The 20,540-nt window shown below is 41.4% G+C and overlaps 1 protein-coding gene and 1 pseudogene across 2 annotated transcripts in view; both read left to right on the plus strand.

Annotated features, from left to right (window-relative positions):
* The first annotated feature begins 3,237 nt into the window (after window positions 1-3,237).
* The window catches only part of cnih3 (cornichon family AMPA receptor auxiliary protein 3), a 102,010-nt gene continuing 84,707 nt past the window's right edge, over window positions 3,238-20,540 (plus strand). For both annotated transcript variants that reach the window (XM_030721821.1, XM_030721822.1), the window contains exon 1: window positions 3,238-3,844. In XM_030721821.1, the coding sequence (XP_030577681.1) occupies window positions 3,767-3,844 (78 nt within the window). In that variant the 5' untranslated portion in view covers window positions 3,238-3,766. The remainder of the gene's footprint in view (window positions 3,845-20,540) is intronic.
* Window positions 7,247-20,302, plus strand: LOC115774567 (vesicle-trafficking protein SEC22c pseudogene; annotated as a pseudogene).

Here is a 20,540-nt window from a genome sequence, read left to right on the forward strand (position 1 = left end):
AAAGGTTTGAGTCCTGTTACTTACACAGCATTTGATGAACAGAGCATCAGACCAACAGTCAAACATGGTGGAGGTAGTGTGATTGTCTGGGGCTGCTTTGCTGCTTCAGGACGATCTACCAGAAAATCCTGAAGAAGAATGACCGACCATCAGTTTGTGCCCTGAAGCTGAAGCATGCTTGGGTTACGCAGCAGGACAATGATCCAAACCACACCAACACGTCCACCTCTGAATTACTCAAAAAAAAAAAAAAACAAATGAAGGTTTTGGAGCATCCAAGTCAAAGTTTGGACTTAAATCTGATTGAGATGCTTTGGTGTGACCTTAAACATGTTTAAAAACCCTCCAGTGTGGCTGAACTAAAACAATTCTGCAAAGAAGGGTGGGCCAAAGTTGCTCCTCAGTGATGTGAAAGACTCATTGCAGGTTATCATTAAAAACTTGACTGTAGTTCTTGCTGGCAAGGGTGACCCAACCAGTTATGAGGTTTATGGGGCAGTTATTTTTTCACACAGGGCATGTATGTTTGGAGAGATTTTTCCCATAATAAATGACATCATCATTTAAAAACGGCATTTTTGTATTTAATCAATTTATCTTTGTCTAATATTAAACTTAGTTTGATGGTCTGTGTGACAAATGTGCAAAAAAAACTAAGAAATCAGGAAGGGGGCAAATATTTTTTCATGGCACTGTACCTGCTAATTATTACTGAGTAACAGACTAATAAAATACTGATTAATTCACCAAAATTGGTCTGCACAGCAATTAATATAATTCCATTTAAAGCTCTCCAAAAGGCACCAACACCACAAACTTAAAAGACAGAGCTCAGTGGCTCAGATTAGGGCAGGTGAGGCCTAGCATACAGCTAACGACCTGAGCTGCCTGTGTTGGCACACCTGTCAATCAGTTAGCATATCCCAAACTTTAAGCCCCAACAAAATCCAAAAGGATGAGTTATGAAAAAAAACAAGAACAAATTTTACTATTTGAAAATCAGCTGTAGAGACTACAACTATTTTTTTTTACCAGGCTGTGAAGTTGGGTATGGGAGTCCATGCGGATTGACTTACTTTTAGAGTGAGCCTCAAGTGGCCATTAGTGGAACTGCAGATTTTGGCACTTCTCCATTTGGCTTCATTTTTCAGCTCTGAAAGGTTGAAACAAGGTTCACACTTGGGTGGAACATATCAAAGAAAGAGCTCCATGAATGCCCCAATGTTTCACAGCACAACATTACAACATTGCATCATCATGAGATCATCTGTACCTCTCAGTGATTTTAATGCTGGCTGATTGTCACTGCATCACTGGCTATTGTGCAGACTCCTCTCGGCTGTCTTTACCTGTCTGCCTCTCCTCCTCGTGGCCTCCTGTCTGTCTCTGCCTGACACTTTGACACATTCTCACAAAGTGGCCATTAGCGCTGTCATATCGCAGCATGTGTGTGAGTGTGTGTGTGTGTGGGGGGGGTAACATTGTGACACCACGGTGGTTAAGTGTCACGGCGACAAAGATGTGTCTTGGAACGGCTTAGCAGAAGTGGCTGTGAATGTGTGTGTCTGTGTGATGAGGGTGAAGAGGATCGTAGCTGCACTGCAGTAATTTTCTGTGGCCTCACAGGAGAGCTGAGTGACAGACTCCACGGAGATGAAAAAGGATAAGATGGCAATTTAGAGTTCAGCCTTCTTTTTAGTTTAGTGGGAATTTTTCACGCTGTTGAGAAAACGGCATGAAAAATGCTCAGTAAATATTCAGTAACATTCAAAAACTTTCAAGTTCATTGAAGCTACTTGTCTGTGTGAGTGCTTGGCACACAGTAAAGAGCAAAGATGGTGGCAGACAAATGCACTTCCGAGGGAAGTGCTTTTTAAAAACTCATTTTGGGGCAAAGTTAGCAAGTTTTTTTAACCATTTATTTATTTATTCTTTATCAGGTTTGGCTGTTTATTCTATAACTTCAGTTTTTATGTCCTGGTGACATGTTTATGAAATCAATAGCTGCTGAAAGGCTTCAAGAAGGACACTGACATGTGTTTTCCGTTTTCATTTGTAAAAGTGATCTATAAAATGATCTAATTAAATGTTACAGCCATGATATGGGAGCACAGGACTAAGAACGTGCAGCTAGCTAAATCATTATGATAAATACTATAGTGAAGGCCTGGACCGGATCATCAGATTCCACTCTGGCACAAATGGGCTCATAGAAAGCTATTTTCTTTCTACAATAATGTGATATATATCATTATGGAGAGCCCTGCACCTCATGGGAAAATTAAAAGCAAACAGTTCAACAGCTGAGATAGGCTTCACACACACACACACACACACCTATTGGGGTGTTTTGCCTCTCTTGCTCTCTGCTCTTCTTCTTTGCTCTGTGGGGGTTTGGTGATGAAAAAAATATCCAGATCTAAATTTTTTTTTATTTTACTTTTTCGGTGGTTTTAAGGCTGGAAAATGCTTAACAACGGTTAACAGTGAAATGTGTTCTATTATTTATTTCTTGTATTTATTTTCTGAGAACAGCAGCCTGGCTGATTTTTACTGTTTGACGCTTGCATTCTATAAAGAAGCCAGACGGTGGCGTCAGTCTCACAGCTTATATACAGGCTGTGGTCTCAGTAGTTTCTTTGAAGATATAAATGAATCCTGATTTCAGATCAAACGGATCAGTCTCTGTGGGGTGACTGTAAATCTGAAGTTTTAGATATTTAATTTTTCTCCATAAAACCGAATTCTGAATTGGATAAGAGGAAGAAAACGGATGGATGGATGATTTTTATAGATCTTCGTACTTATTCCTATATGTTGTTATTGTATTTGCATATATGTAAATTATAATTCAGGCCTAGTCAATACTTGCTTTATTAATGTGGGCAGTTTTTAGTGAGCCTGTGTGTGTGTGTGTGTGTGTGTGTGTGTGTGTGTGTGTGTGTGTGTGTGTGTGTGTTTCTAAAGGCGGTTCATGACTTTAAGAGGTTTCCATCCATTTTGTTGCAGATATGTAAAAGCAGCAATTTGCAGCACTGACGTGGTTACAGACCTGATCACAGTAACAAATATCAGTTAACAGAATTCACGGTGTTCAGAAATAATAAGCAAAAAAGAAAAGTGTGCGTTGGGGGGGGGGGGGGGGGGGGGGGTCCGTAAAGACGGGCGTGCACGTGCGCGCACACTGGGTGCTGCTCTTTTAAATCCACCTGTTCACAGCTCTTCCCCGCGCGCTCCGCTCGCCTGCTCTGATAGGTTTGTCAGCCTGAGAAAACAGCATTTATTGACGCCTTGTGTGATGTAGCGAGGGGCTCCTCTCAAACAGCACCACAGAGGCTGCAGCAGGGCTCCTTCTGCCGCTGCTGAATGGATTACCTACTAATTCACCTTTCCCGAGTGGTTTTGCGTGGACCCTCCTCATCTCGCTGCCTCTCTGTGGTTTCCATGATTCTATGAGCAGCTCGGCAGGACTGCGAACGCTGATCATGCACTGATTTGAGAGCAGCTTTGACTTAAGAGTCGCATCGTTGCTGCTGGGTGGACGCACAGCTGATCATCTGGAGAGGGTTTTCTGCAACAAATTGTTGCAAACATTGTGAGGGGCGAAAACATGGTGCCAGTACCGCCTCGGCTTTCCATGGCACTGTGAGAACTTTCTTCTACCCTTGCCCCTCTTTTTTCCCTCTCCCTTCCTCTCTTTTGTTTTAGATGTTAGGCTGCAGGATCGTGCTTCCTTGGGAAATTATCCACGTTTCCCTTTTCAATTATGTTCACGTTTGCTGCCTTCTGCTACATGCTGTCTCTGGTCCTCTGCGTGTCCCTGATTTTCTTCGCAATATGGCACGTAAGTACCTTGCATTTGGTATATTTGTGGATTTGCCACAAATATCTCGTTTCTCGTAGTTGGTGACAAGGTATGTGTGCGCGCATATCGGACTCGCAGGTGTGCGTAAGAGTGCTGGTTGGCTCACATCCCGGTGCATTCGTTTAATTCAAAATGCAAATTGGAAGTAAATTCATGCGTACTATGCATTAATTTATTTATTTTTGAGGAACAACACCGGTGCACGTGCATCTTAAGGGCCACCATTAACACATGCATGGAGCGCTGTCGCTACTTTTACCAAATTTTCCTACTTTCTACATTCCCGCTGACCCAATTTAACATCCAGAAAACGCCTGCATCCCTGCGCAGCATCCTCCAGATCAATTAAGCAGACTTCCCTTCCAGATCAATTAGGGAATCTTGTAGAGTGCTATGCCTCCCTCTCTCTCTCACTCTCTTCTCATTTTTCTGCTCTCTTCATATCCCTTTAATCAAGCCTCAGCTCAGCTACACACCAGTGCCAATATGGCTGACAGCATTGTGATATTTGAATAATCTTATTATTTGCTCCCTGAGCAGCATCTCCATCATGTAGGGCCTTATGTAAAGACAGATTTGGGTCAGGTCTCCCAGCCTTTTGCCCTGGGTCTATCTTTTGTATAGAGACAGCACCAGACCTGATGCACTTGGGATGACTGATCCTCTGGCAATTACAGCTAATAGTTGGTGTGCCTGTCTGCCAGAAAGTGACCCATGTGTCAGCTCACAGAGCAGAAATAAAGAGTCCTGGATAGTAAGGGCACAGACACTCATGTTAGCACAGTTAAGACTAAGTGCTTATGCTTATGATGCCTCACAAATAAAGTGTCCTCCTCAGTTTGAAGTAGATGTCATGGTTGCTGCTTTCTATTGGTAGAAAAATAGGAAACAAGTTGAAGTTTAAAAAAAAATCAGTTCTGGGTGTTATCAGAGGCAGTTCGATGGAAAACAGCAGAACTGTGTGGCTGCAAGTCTTTAAAAGGACATAATGGACTAAAGCACTCCTTCATACCCTTCCTTCAGAGTGCACTTGATGTCGGGTGAGGTATAACCTTGAAGATGTTACTTTTCATATCAAGTCTCTTATTTGACCTTTTATGGGGTTTCCATTTGCACATGTAATATAGGTGAAAATTCTGTCTCAGAGGGTAGATGTGAACCTGAGCCTCAACAGGTAGGCCTGGTGGACATTAAGAGGTTAATGCACGTTGAGGCAAAGCCAGCAGTGTGGTTAATAAAGACAAATTAGACAGATGCAACAAGCAGTTTCATGGCCAAGTGAGGCCTGCTCCCTTCTTATTTTATGACAAATGAAGCAGACATAATATCTAGGGCTGCAACTATCGATCATTTTAGTAATCAAGCATTCTATCGCTTATTCCATCAATTAATCGAGTAATCGGATAAGAAATATTTTTGTCTTATTAACAGTTCATCTGCATACTTTAACTTCTGTAGATTAACTGCGGATTTTTTGCTGTGTGAAACAAACAGCGGTGGATGGAGCAGCTGCGAAGTTCTTTTTTCCTGTTGACACTTGCTGATCAGCTGGTTGATGAAGGACCTCCAGCTGTTTCCCAGTAAAGGTTTTAATGGTGGTTACAGAAAAAAAATGTTTCCTTTCGCTCCACCTGAGCTCACTGTATCCATAACGGCTCTGCCTCTTTATGTGTGTGCAGACAGACTGCAGCTCCAGAATAATGTGCGACAAGAACATTGCTTCATATGTGGCTGCAAAGAGCAAAGTGTTATGCTTCAAGAGATTTCTATGCCTATAAAAAGGTCTATAGAGGGACTGTGTTCACAACACATCCTTCAGTTCTGTCTGTGATGGAGATTCAGCACTGCTGGAAAGAGAGATCACGATTCAACACTTTGCTCTGAACGGTCACCAATAATCCAGTCGTATCAGGCTTTATTGTGCATTCTGCTTAAGGAGGCAGAAACAGTGTGGAAATGCTTCCTCCAATGATTTCCCCATTCACATCGCCATACAGGCAAGCAGTATAATAAGCTGGGACTCCATACTGTGAGGAAATATAATTAGGAAGAGGCTGTGCAGTGTGGGGAGCTGCTGAGCCAAAGCTGCACATTAACACCAGCCACCTGCCAAAATACTCTGGAAATTTGGCTCGAACTCTTGTTTCACTTCTGTCAGTCACTTTGGCAGGAAGCCATCTTTCAGTCTAGCTTTTTTTTTCCAAGTACTCATCTGGTTTCAAAGACAAAAGAAAAACCCTGGTGCCACAGTGGCCGCTTGGCCAAAAGGTTAGTTTTTAAAGCCCTGAGCAGCAGTGCATTGTTAAAAAGAGCAAGCATGCTGAGTCAAACTACCCAGGGTCAAATCAAGCTATAAATAAAAAGAGCCAGTGTAAATGAACAGATAAAGACAGAGGCCGTGAAGCAGGCCACACAGAAAGTACAATAAAAGAGAAATAAAATGAGAATTGAACTGCCCTGACTGAAGTATTACGAGTTCTGTCAGCATGTAACACAAGTCATGGAAGTCAATGACAAATGGCTGCACATAGATGGACTTCTGTCATTAATTGGCCATAATCAGTCAATCCAAAGTTAATTAGTTATATCTACTTTTCTACTCATTTGCAAGCGGTGATAAGTGGCTTACTGATTCCTCTTCCCTTCTCTCTCATTTATATTCACATGAAGTTACTCTGTAAGATCTGTGTAAGTAAAAAAAAAAAAAAAAAGACGACAAGCTGGCTATCTTTGGAGTATCTATTATTATTAATCACCTTCCTCTCCCTGACCATCTCTGGAATGACCGTTGGCTGAATCAAACGAACAGGTAGTGATGAAGAACAGATCCTGCCTATGTAAAATCCTATTAAAACTGCTGTGAGACAAAGGAAAGTTAGATACATGTTGTTGACAGTTTTGTTTAATCACTGTTCCACTAATCAGCCTGTGTCATCCAGGCAGCAAAGCAATGATTGCAATAACTCAGTCACTGCACTGAAAAACAAAAAATATTCATTCTAAACATGGATAGAGTACTTTGTTTCATGACTGGTTCTTTGTTTCATAATCCATGAAACAAACACTGCTCAAAAAATGAAAGGAACACTTTGAAAACACATCAGCTCTCAGTCGGGGGGAAAAATCATGCTGGATATCTATATTGATATGGACTGGGTAATGTATTAAGAATGAAAGGATGCCACATCATTTGATGGAAATAAAAATGATCAACATACAGAGTGCTGAACTCAAAGACACTGAAAATTACAGTGAAAAAATGATGCAGCAGGCTAGTATGTTGCTGAAATTTCATTGCAGTAACTCAAAATGGTACTCAGTAGTTTGTATGGCCCGCACATGCTTGTATGCATGCCTCGTCAGGGGCATGCTCCTAATGAGATGACAGATTTGCACCAGGGCATCATTGAGCTCCTGGACAGTCTGAAGTGTAACCTGACAGCATTGGATGGACCAAAACATAATGTCCCCGAGGTGCTCCACTGGATTTAGGTCAGGGGAGCGTGGGGGCCAGCCAATTCCTTCATCCCCAGCTTCTCATGTACCTTCTTCCTGATGTTCTTGATCTATCACTACGGCCTTCCTCCTCTGTCCACCATTATTATGTTTGTTTGGTTAGTCATCATCAGTACAAATGAACCAGCAAGAGGGTGCAAGATGCTAGCAGGCAGGGTATACATGGAACACCATAACCAAGTGACTGGCACAGTATACAGGAACATGTCTGATGGAAGTCCCAAGATAAAAATGGGATACGCCCCCAAAGGTGGTTGATAATGACCGAGCTAAGATCCTGTGGGACTTCCAGATAGAGACGGACAAACTGGTGATGGCTAATCAACCAGACATAGTAGGGATGGATAAGCAGAGGAAGAGAACATGAGAAACTCGAGAAATACCAAAGGCTGAGAGAAGAGAAGAGCTAGGGAGGATGGGGAAGGCAAAGGCAACAGTATATATGCAGGCTTCTAGCCAGAATTTTTTTTTAGCCCGGCGCCCCTCCCCCCTCGGGGGGGGGGGGCGCCGGGGGGGGGGGGGGGGGGGGGGGGGGGGGGCTAATGCTAACCGCTAAAATCTGCTCCCAGTTGTTAATTGAGTGACGGTGCCTGCACATGTAACCAGAAAGCACTTTCGAAGCCTAATCACAGTCGTTGTGAACCTGTAGTTACATTTCTCGAGGCGCATGTCAGGTTAGGTTCAGAGAGGATTTTCGGTTATGTACGTAGGACCGAGCAGAACACTAATTCGGGCCTTATTAGATCGACAGAGGGATAATTTTTGCACATCCAGAACAGTTACACTTATTTATCATGCATTTAATGTGCCCAAGAGTGACGTTTACTTCCTCTAATTGGTTTGCAGAAATCACATAAAAAGCATACACAACAAAAACATAATCCAGATGTTTTATCAATCAGCTGCTAAAAGCATTTCCTACATTGGAATATCAGCCACCATGTTGTGAGTGACATCATCTTGCTGGGAACTGTAGTTTTTTCTTGAAAGCCTTTTATAGCACCACGGGTGCTGAAAAGTAATGTTTGACTATGGCATTATGAATATAAGTGGGGCTACAACTATCGATTATTTTAGTAATCCAGTATTCTATCGATTTCTCCATCAAGTAAGAAATAATTTTTCATATTAAAAATTCATCTGCATATTTTAACTTCCGTACTGCAGTTTTTCACTGTGTGAAACAAACAGGGTGGATGGAGCAGCTACAAAGTTCTATTTTCTTCATGCTGCTGATCAGGTGGTTGATGAAGGACCTCCAGCTGTTTCCAGGTTTTAAGGTGGTTACAGGAGCAAGGGCTGCTGCTTTGGACGTCTTTCGCTCCACCGTCTCAGTACCGGTGTTGTGCCAAAAAGTGATCGTCTGCCAGAAAGTGATTTTTGATGTTTCTGTGTGCTTTTATGTGTAATGTATTTGCTCATATTGGTGAATAGAGTGTAGTCAATAGGATTTATGAAGGGCTTAGATATAAAATGAAGAAATGACCTGTTATTCAAGTATGTTTATGACTCTGCATTATTGCACGTACATTATAATAAATCCAGTCCTCTTTGGTCACTGAAAATATCTTTATAGAGTGTAATGTCATATTTGTTCTGATTTCTGCTGCCCTCTTGGCCACATATCTCTTTAAAAATCTGGCCAATCGCAGTTTTTACCCTGATAAATAAAGAATATATAAAAGTCGCTGCCAAAAACTGATTGCAGCTTCTACGTTGTGACAGAAATGTTGTTTCTTACTCAAAATGACTTGATATCATTCATGAGAGATATGTTTGACTTGTTTTTCACAGATTATAGGTCAGCAAGTCATTTACAACAGTTTAAATATGGGCAATCATTTTCTGGCAATCACTTTTTGGCAGACGATCACTTTTTGGCACAACACCCGGCTCTGCCTCTTTGCACTTGCTGCCCGTGTTCAGACAGACTGCACGTAAAACAGCTGCTGTTGTGTTTTTTGTTGAAAAACTGGGGGCTGCGTGAGCTTAAGGCTGTAATGCTGTTTTTATTCACAAGCATCCTCCAAATTACGTTTCTATTGTGAACTGTCCCTGCTCTGTGGTAGATTGCAAATTGCATTGAAATAATACAGGCGCAAGCAGCGAGAAAAGCAGCGATCTAGCCGGGGCGGAGTCCGCGGGGCGGGATCGTGTTTGCTAAATGCAGTGACAGCAGAGCTCCGAAAGTGAAAGTGAAATCCTCAGCCCGGCGCCAGGGCGTCTCAGCCCGGCGCAGCGCCTGGCGATCAACCGCTAGCTAGAACACTGATATGGCTTCATTGTGTGAGCTCATGCTTGTGGAGGATTTTAAGAACTCTGTGCCTGAGTGTATTGCACTTTATCTGTATGAACAGAGGGGCTTCCACTTTGCAGCAGGCTGCCACCCTAGCAGATGAGTTTATCTTGTCCCATGATATGAATGCTGCAGAAAATGACCTCCCCTCTCATAGCGCACCTCACAGGGCCAGCAATGACCCTGTTGCAAAGCCTGAAAGTGGCAAAGTGGCAAAGGTGAAAAAACATGTTTCTTTTGCCATAAATCTGATCATCTCATCGCCAGCTGTCCGAAATTAAAACATAGGCAGCAGGCACGCCCTACAAAGAAAGGGCCTAGCTTTGAAAAAACAGTGAGTCGCGGTTCAGTGTCACATGGTAAATGTCAGAGTTTGGCTAACTCTGCGCTGTCACTTAACCATGTTCCTGGTCCACCTGATCTGCGATGTGACGTGTTGCCTGTACCTCCAGCATTTAGCTCTGCAGATCTGGCTAGCCAGCAGGCCAGTCGCCTTGACCTGGTAGAGAGGCAAATGAAGAGTGTTTGCATGAGGCCTCCTTGCAACCCCCAGTGTTGTTTATATGCTCTGGCTCAAAAACCTGCTGGTGGTCCTGTGGGACCTTACTTTGGCAGCATTGGGCAAACTTCCTTTGGTGTTTTGGGCCCACTGAGAAGCTATTGGCAATTTCCATGAACTATGTCTAATCGTTACTTTGGTGTTTGGTGAGGGTATTTTAGAATTTTGTTGAAATGGCATGGCATCCTGACAACTTGTGTTTGAATATTTCATTTATGGTGTGTGCGTGTGACCCTCTGTAAAAAACCACTGGTTTGTATTCATGGGAGGGGGTGTTACGGCCCTAACAGGGCCTGCTGTGGATTCCTGACTCACTGGGTGTGGCTTGCTATCTGGGCTCGCTATCTCCAGTCTTAGGTGCTGCCCCTTTTTGTACAGCTGAAGCAACTCAGCAATCAAGCTGGGGTACTTAAGGCCAGAGAGAGTAAAGCTCCAGGCCAGTGACTGCCAGAGAGTGCTTTGTGTACAGTTTGTGGCCTGTGTTGCAGCTACTTACTCTTGCTCAGTGGACAGGATGGTGTTTTTTGGATTGAGGCCTTTTACCTTACCTTGTTGTTTTGGGTTACTAATTCCTGTGTTCTGTTTTTCCTTTTTGTTTTGAAGGTGATGGCAGCTTGACCATCTCTTTTTGTTAAATCAGTAATAAAAAGTCTTTTATTTAAGCAGTTTGGTCTTTCATGTTTCTTTTTGTCAACCCGGTCACTTTTTGTTACTTCCCCAAAGCCCCTAGACCAGGGGTGGACAACTCCAGGCCTCTAGAGACGGTGTACTGCAGGTTTTAGATGTGTCCCTGATCCAACACACCTGAATCAAATGGCTGAATTACCTCCTCAGTATGCAGTCAAGGTCCTGCTAATGACTTCTATATTTGACTCAAGTGTGTTGGATCAGGAACACATCTAAAACCTGCAGGACAGGGGCTCTCGAGGCCTGGTGCTGTCCACCCCTGGTTTGTGGACTGTCATTTTCTTTGAATTTCAAGTTCATTTTTTTCTATCTCAGGTAATTTGTCATTTCTTAGACTTGTTTGGATAGGGTACATTTTCTGATAGTGAGAAACTCATAAAAACACATTTGTCTATTTGGAATAATACATTTTTCTGCTGATAATAAGTAGATTCCCATATTCTTCTCGTTGTGGGGCATAATTACATTTGGGACACTTCCTACCAGAATCAAACTGTTCCTCACATAAAATGTAACCACACACCTATGGGAGCACTCATGGAAGTGATTATGAAGCCATTTTAATTAAAATACAAGGTGAACTGCAACCTCCTCTGAGTTCTATGACTGAGCGCTTCAACGGTCTCACTTAGCTTGAGTGGCTCTCCTCCCATGTAACAGCGGCCTCTAATGAGTCATTAAAGCTTGGAACGAGCCAGACGCTCCCTTGGTGCACCTTTGATAGATGGGAAAGCCCTGTGGTGCAGATATGATGGAAAGGTTGCCCTGGAAATGTTGCAAAGGTTGAAATGTCAAACTAACATCATTTACCCCCTCAGTTCTGATTTCTATTAAATTATAGCAGTTTAGTTACTTTGCACGTGTAGCTGGACCAGGTTCTTAGTTTACTGTTTGTAGTAATGTTATTAATTTTGTCAAAATAACTTTTTAATAAGGTACCATTCATAAAAATTTAACTGTTATAAGTTAGCTTAATTAGTGGAAAAAATGAAAATGTTCTTTGGCGTGAAATATTAAAGTAGATCAGTTAAAAATAAATAATAAAAACAACTTTCAGGATGTTGAAAAGAAAGAGAGTTGATGCACATGAGCAATTTTCCACAACCTGGCAACTCTAAACTTCTTAAAAGACTCCTCCTTAACATTAGGTTAACTTACTCCAGGGGGCCAGGCACAGCAAAAAATCACGTTACAGCTGTGTAGTTACCTTTGTAAAATAACGACGTGTTTGTACCCTGTTTTATTTCTTTAATGAGAAAGATCCACCTGTTAATAAGTGATTGAGACACCAGCTGTTTCTGAAGTCTTAGGCTGTTTCGAGTCTATTGCCAGATAAAGCTAGCCCTGCTCTGCATAAGTAAGTAAGTCAGATTTATTTATAAAGCACATTTAAACACAGCTTTCAGTCATCAAAGTGCTGTACAAAGCATGTTTAACTATATACACGCAAGCATGTAATTACATTAAAAAAAAGAGAAAAAGTGCTCACATACAGAATTAAGAGGCCTTCAACAATAAGCAGACGCATAACCTCAAAAATCAGAGGACAGCAGATGACAGAGTTTCAGATATAGGCCAGAGGCTTTGAGCCTAGACTTAAAAACAGAGCAACGCTTTTATTGTGATAAGCTGTAACTGATTCCACAGCCATGGAACAATGACTGCAAAGGCTTTTTGTTTCAGGCATGACTGTAGGACCTTGGTAAGAGATCTTTGCCAGTGGATCTAAGAGAGCTGAGAGGTGAATGTAATATAAGCTGCAGTCTTCCCATTAAGAGCCTTAAAAACAATTAGTAAATCTTTACTGGTTTTAGCTTTATTTTTAGCTTACTGGCATGAGCAAGAAAGAAAGCCGAGCAGTGGTTCCTAAATGTCTTTTAGGAGTGCTGTGTTCCATATGAAACGCATGCTGACTCAGTGGTTGCATTGTGACAGCAACAGAGAAGCCTTAGTGCCAGGTTGATGCTGTTTAGATTGTTGAATTCTCAGTTTCTCATCTTAGTTAAATCGGAACAAAATTGGCTTTTGTTGTTTTAGTTGTTATTCTGCTTACTGTATATATATATATATATATATATATATATATATACTGGGTGATTTCCAACCATTAAGAAGCTAAAAGTTGTAGTCTTAACTTTGCACTGGTAGATAATTATTGGCAGTAAAGGAAAGTCCAACTTGGGTGGGGTCACTGTTGCCCCTGTGGCCTCCTGTAGGTCAACACACCCCTGGCAGTAATGGAGGAACCCACTTTTCTCCACACCCTTTACTTTCTGCTAGGTATCCATTTTTTTTAAATTGCCTTTCATAAAGAGAATACTTGTTCAAAAAACTCTGAGGTGACACCGCACATCAGGATTTCATGCACACTTCAGGATGGATTTGGAGGGGAGCAGATCAGCTAACAGTGTGCTCTTGCTGGTGCTTCCTCACTGAGCGTGACTTTGGATCACACTGAGATTTTGACAAGTACAGGGCATTCACAGGTTTAACAGAGCTGTCATGTGAATAATTGTTCACGCTGAAGAGCCGCAATACACCCTCATCTGTTACTGCCGCTATGGTGTTCAGTGGATGGAGCAAAACAATTGGCTTTTGGGGGGAGCTGCTGGATGGAGAGGGAAGCTAATGATGTTGGACAGTGAATAGAAAGGAAATGCATCGAGAAGAGAGAAGAAAGGGTTTCTCTTCACTTTCTCTTGATGAAATGTGGGAAATTCGATTTTCAAGTGGCAGAAAGCAGGTTTAGCTGTAGACACAGATGTTAAAATGCAGAAAAAGGTGAAAGTGAAAGTAATATTTGGCAAAGTGTGCCTCTGCATGAAGCCCAAGTTGGTCTCATTGATTTTTAATACCTCTGACATGTACTGTACAGGTCTGCTTTGGATTTATGGGTAAAAACCTCAGAGGAAAGGGCCAAACAAAGCCACAGGACAATGAATGGAAGGGGGGTGAGGTCATAGTCTGATGAAGGAGAGAGAAATGGCAGGACTGATGAAGATGATGAGTTTGGGGAAAGGCAAAAGACACTCCAAGCCCAGATCAACTGCCAAACAGGTGACTGGGGCAGAATTAATATCAGACATGAAAAGGAAGGAAAATGGCAGATGCAAAGTGGTGAGCAGGCAGTGATGCAGATCAAACAGAAACAGGGTTGATGAATAATAAAATGAAGGCTGTGTGAAGGAAAGGTTGAGTCTCCTGAAAGGGGGGGGTGGATCAAGCTTTTCTAGGAGACAAGTGTGACAGCACTGGAGACAAAATGCAGAAAAAGATAAGGAGATTAAGTGGGAAATAATTAACTTGAGACAGAATAGACAAATTCCTCCACAGTAAGTAAAGTGTTTTGTTATAGGGAAGGCACTTGACATTCGCACTGATTTCAACTGGATTACTTGCCTTAATAAGAAGCTTCTTTTGGCTGCTCTCTTATCCAAAAGAAGTTGCTATAACAGATATTTGATGGGGCAGGCCTTATTTTTAGGCCAGATGTCCTTCTAATGCAACCCCAAAGGGATTTGTGTTTCCTCCTAGTCTCACACCAGGAAGAGTGATACAGTGATGATGAAGTACAGTCGCACATTCCACTTAGTGTTCTTGGTGCACTTGTCTTCAGCTCTGTTACTCATCCATCATATACAAAGTATTTATAGGAATGCTGTAGGGAATTATAGGCAATAATTGGGTGTCAGCTTTATATCCATAAGTACCGAGTTCCCAGTAACATAAAGCACACAATATGAATCTTAAAAAAAAAAAGCTCTATTTCATCAAATGAAATGGCGTATTGGATTCAAGCATGGTAACAGAATATTGAAAGGTACGGGGAACACAGGACACACACAAGATCAGGCAAACGTTGGCCAAACATGAGGTGTGAAGGAGAATTTGTGAGGATTTAGAAAAAGAGAAATGTGGAGAATCCAGCTACATTTACACTAGACTCCGCAGCACTGTCACAGCGGGTGTCACTACAGTGTTTAGAAGATGGACTGCAACATATGCATCTTACTTCACCCTGGTGAAAAATGCTACTTGATTACAAAGGCTGCCTTGATTTGCAAGCTTTGGCATTTGCTGTGACCCTCATCAATTGCTGAGCTCAGCATGAATACATGTTCTGTATGTTTCACCTAGAGTTTAGCATGCAGAGCCACCAAGCTCCAGTGAACTGTACAAATGAGGAATTATCTCATGCTGAAGGTGCCCTAGCACAACAGCACAGTGAAAAAAGTGCATAGGATGATACAATTGATTGTAATCTCAATGAAGCAAACAGTCAACATGGTTTTCTGGCACCAGGAACCCGAGGCTAATAGAGGTGGTGTTCAGTATATAGCTGGACTGGCTCAGAATCAATCCGTGTGTTAATTAACCCCTGCTGGCTCCTCATCCATCATCCTGACTCCACTGTGTCTGTTGTTCAACTGCACAATGCATGCTCTGGAGGATTTCAGGGGTGATCCTCGCCCTGCCTCCTTTTTCATTTCAGGTCATTTTTGGTTTTATTGCCACTTCCCTGCAGTAGCTTTACATAATGAAAACATTTCAGATAATTGCCGATGTTTGGTTTTAACTGCAGCTTTTTTTTCCTTTTTTCTTTTGTACTCATTTGCTGTGTCAGTGATGATGTTGGATGATGCTGGTGGCAGTTTCACACAACCCACAGTACAGGTCTTATCACATTAAGAATGTCTTAAGTCCCATCTTGATTAGAGATGATCAGGCACACTGACTGTTCCCATCGGCAATCCCCTGGACGCAGTGCTTCAAACATCAGAGATATCACTATTTCTTTGTGAGTATGTTTAGTTTATGAATATTTCCCTTGGCGAAGTGATTACAGTTGACAAGGTGAAGTCTCTGAGGGCTTGTTGATTTCCATTGATTTTTCTTTAATGCCAAAAGAAAAAAGTCACTGCTACTTTGTGCATACAGTAGTGTACAGTAGTGCTGGGCGACATGGACCAAAAATGATATCTAGATATTTTTTAGCTGAATGGCGATATACAATATACAGTGTATCACAAAAGTGAGTACACCCCTCCCATTTCTGCAGATATTTAAGGATATCTTTTCATGGGACAACACTGACAAAATGACACTTTGACACAATGAAAAGTAGTCTGTGTGCAGCTTATATAACAGTGTAAATTTATTCTTCCCTCAAAATAACTCAATATACAGCCATTAATGTCTAAACTAGCAGCAACAAAAGTGAGTACACCCCTAAGAGACTACACCCGTAAATGTCCAAATTGAGCACTGCTTGTCATTTCGCCTCCAAAATGTCATGTGACTCGTTAGTGTTACTAGGTCTCAGGTGTGCATAGGGAGCAGGTGTGTTCAGTTTTGTAGTACAGCTCTCACACTCTCTCATACTGGTCACTGAAAGTTCCAACATGGCACCTCATGGCAAAGAACTCTCTGAGGATCTGAAAAGATGAATTGTTGCGCTACATGAAGACTGTTATATAAGCTGCACACAGACTACTTTTCATTGTAATATAATATTTTTTCTTCACAAAGGTATAAACAAAAAAGGCACTTCTGAGTCAAAGCTACATGTCCCAAATGTCACACAGACACTATTATTAACATTCAGCTGTAGATGTACATGAGAAATTGCTCAAAAATCAACTATTGACATATTAAATAATAATGCTCCTCAAAAAAATTAATGCTTATTTCCTCCATATCAAAAGACTCACAGCTGTGAAATTAAAATGTAAACAGAAAAACTACAGAGCAAAAATAGCAAAAGACTGATTATTCTTTAAAAAAACAGTCTCCAGTGAAGCAGGCTTCACCACAGTGCTTCCTCCTGTGTGTACTCCTGTACATCTACTACTCTGTGCAAATAACAAAACATGTAAACAGACTGAACAAAAGTCCATCCTTCAGTCAGCAGGGTTCTAGCTAGCTGCGCCTGCCTGGCTGAGATGATGTTACATCGGCTGAGGACTTCAGCTGTTATCGTAACGTTAGCTAACGATGCAGCCATTAGCATTAGCATTGGTATGCATAGTGGAAAAGATGAGTGCTCTGACCTTTTGTTGGGACTTGTTTGCGGCATTGTCTACAGAACACATTATTCTGCTGCTCATCTGACACTTTCAATCTGAATCATCTCCAAATAATTGAGCATTGTTTTTCTTTTTACTAACCAGCTCCTCTTCAATAGCTTCGCGTCTGTTTATTTCTCCATGCTGTCATTTCCTGCATGATTTGCAGGTGAAGCAGTGAGGGAGAGAGATGGGCCAGTGTGAAGATGTGCAGAGACAAATTGGGAGAAGAGAAAGGTGAACTGGTGGAGCTACAAATATGATTGTAACGCGACATAGAGTATATCGATGTAAAAGATATTGTCTCATCTTATATCCCGGATGAAAATATATCGATATTTCTTAAAAACTCAATATATCGCCCATCCCTAGCGTACGGTTATAATGATCAAGCAGGTTGGTGTTTAATTAGTACATTTAATCTCTCCGTAGATTTATCTTTTATACATTAAATCTCATTTCTACTTCAGGTCATATAAAAAGGTTCCTGATGAAAACTGCAGTTTAGTAGTCTGAAAGTTGACAGTCATTTTGCTCTCTCTTAAATTACTATACCCCTTGGATACGTCAGGACAAGCAAGGCAAGAAGTGCTTGCCCAGTGAAATTTCAAAACAGACCTCAATTAAATCATAAAGTAAAAGGGATCATTCTTTTAGTAATTCAAGCAGCATTCTGTCTCATAAAGGTTCGCTAATTGCCTGTTCGCAGCCATACTGTGAATTACCATCATCTTATGGCCACAGCTGGCTAGTCGCTCTGGAAGCTAGCTTGACTTTAAGTCATTGGAATCTGTAGTTTCTGTAATTCTTTGTTCCATTAACAAAGGCAAAAAGTCCAGAGTCTTTCTTTCTTTCTTTCACTGTGTGCACATAATAAAGTGGGTAAAACTATAATCATTAATGGGAGACTAACATGCTACACAAGCTGTCCCTGGCTCTACTTTCGCTGCTCTGAGATCAGTTACAATTTGTTTGTTCTTATGCACATGCAAAGATATGTGTGAAAACAGGGGGAACATTAGCAACTAAAAGAGCAAATTATTCTGTGATTTGTTACCTTAGAGAAAGTTTTTTTCTTTAGCATGTTAGCAATGACATCCATAACAGAGATCAGATCATGAACAGGAGACATCAACTTTGACCATGTCTGCTTTACATTTTAATAATTTTAAATCAGACTGTAGGTTTGTTTTTCTGAACTCATTAAAATATTTGTTTTATGAGATACATGGTCCTCACAGGACAGGCACACTATAAACATATGATTTTATAGAATATGATGCATTACCGTAGATTCAACAGAATGCAAAATATGTAAAATGAGATCAACCTTAAACACCTACAGCAGTAATATTTAAGGTTACCATATAACATATAACAAGGGGACATTTTTCTGCATTTTAAGTAAAAATTCCTTCCTTGATGTTTATTGGCAGCTAATGGTAAATGCATAAAAAAACCAAAACTTTCTGTAAGCCACCAAATGCCACTGGAATACCGTTTTTGTACATGATCCCTGACATAAAAAAATAGGTCAGGGATCATGGGGGGGGGGGGGGGGGGGGGGGTCTTCCTGCTCCAGCCAGAGCTCTGTGTAGTTCCAGAACACAACTAGATAAGGGGGTGTGCAGTGACTTTGGAGACATGCTATAGGGTTCCTACCCCCTCGACAAGTTTGAAATGGTACTGATACTTTTTAAGTTGTATTTCCACCGACTCATGAAAAAGATTTTAACTTTTGATTTTGGTTAGCAGCATGCACATTTTGGACACCTGAGCCCACCACGACCCATACTGCTAGCCTGACCTCATATCTGTATTGGTACAGTTTAATAACATCATTGTGTTCTTTTGATTTGAGTTCAGCAAATTTCATTCCAATGTACTGTACTCGAAGCCAGAAATGATCATATGCTGTGTGCATGAAAGAATCATATGACGGATAGTAACATCACACAGAGCCAAGGGTAGAAAAAACAAACATTTTTGGAATTTGACAGCACTATTCAGAAGCTGAAGCAGCAGTACAACCACAGCGGTGGCCCGGCCCTAGAGGTGACTTTGGCAGAAGTCCAGGAGGATCTGAGGATCCATCCACCTCAAGTAATAAACCTGGATGAGGTGGAGTTTACTAATGGCACTGCAAATGGGCATATGGAGCAGAATCCTGGAGCTAGTCAAAATCAGAGACTGGAACCAGTGACAGCGCCGGGCATCCTCTCTCTCGTCCTTAATATCATGTGTGCATCTTTGAATGTTATCCGTGGCGTGCACCTCATAGAGTACACGTTCCAGGATGATTATGAAGGCATTTGGAATGTTGTGGCATTTCTCCTAGCATTTGCTTGCTGTGTTTTTCAGTGCCACCTCTACCTTTTCCACTCATCTCTGAAGAAACTGAAGTGCTTCACTCTGTTAAGCGTGATCGTCCTATGCAACTTGCACCTGCACGGCTTGAGAAATGTGTGGCAGCTCCTTTTCCACATTTCTGTTGCCACCTTCTCCACCGTCCTCACCCTGACTCGCAAACTCCAAGACAGAACCAGTGACTGTGGCGTCTGAGGAGCGCAGGACAGTTTCATTTATTGCACTGCTCCAGTTTTCAGTGCAAGTGAGAAACGGTGGAAGTAATCGGCTCGAACCACAAGATTAACGAGGATGTCTTGTGGATTTTTTTTAACAAAAGATTGAAAAATTCCAATAACGGGCTCGTATGTTCTCATATAAAGTATGTACCTGCAATTTGTGTACATTGTTTTCAAAGAGAATACAGATAAACGCAATGATTTCTGGATCCTTAAAATGATCTGTTTAACCTCAAACCAGGAAGAAAATGCACATGAAGAACAAAAACTGATGAATCCCAGTCAAACCCAAATTTTAGAAAAAGTTTTTAAAGAAGATAAAAGAAGTTCTTGCAGTCAGGGTTGCTGACCAAAGTTTTTCCCGTTATGTCACAGTCCTAACTGTTAAAGCTGTGGGTTTGTAATTGTATGCATTTCTGCTCACACCCAGCTCAGTATTTCTGCTACTGCAGACCACCGATTAGCTTTTCATAAACATTTTATACCATTCAGTCACAGCGAGTTAAAATTGATTTCAGTCGTACTTTTCCCAGATGGTAAGAGAGTCTATCCTACATTAGTAGACACATGATACCTAAATTATTTAATGGAAAGTATAAAGTATAGTAGCCAATGTTCTTTTTTTTTTTTTTAATAACTTGCTCTATAGGCAAAGAAAAAAATTCAGATATGTAAATATAAAGCTCTGGGTTGTTTTCTTTCTGTGTGGCAGTGCAAATATGGTTGATTGGTTTGGTTTATTTTGATATATAGTTTTATAGTCAGTGCTCAGCACCGGGTCGCAAAGATTTACATATAAGGGCTCCGTTATTTCTTAACAGTCTGTTCAAAAAGGGAGGGTATTCATATGTTCAGGTATGGTATGATGTAGAGACGTACTAAGAAGATTGTTTCTCTTTATCTCCAAAATTTAGTTGCACCTTTTCTACTGATCTCTGCGTTGTGGTAATGTAAATGTGGGTTTGTT

The sequence above is a fragment of the Archocentrus centrarchus genome, chromosome 24 (assembly GCF_007364275.1).
Source record: "Archocentrus centrarchus isolate MPI-CPG fArcCen1 chromosome 24, fArcCen1, whole genome shotgun sequence".
Classification (NCBI taxonomy): Eukaryota; Metazoa; Chordata; class Actinopteri; order Cichliformes; family Cichlidae; genus Archocentrus; species Archocentrus centrarchus.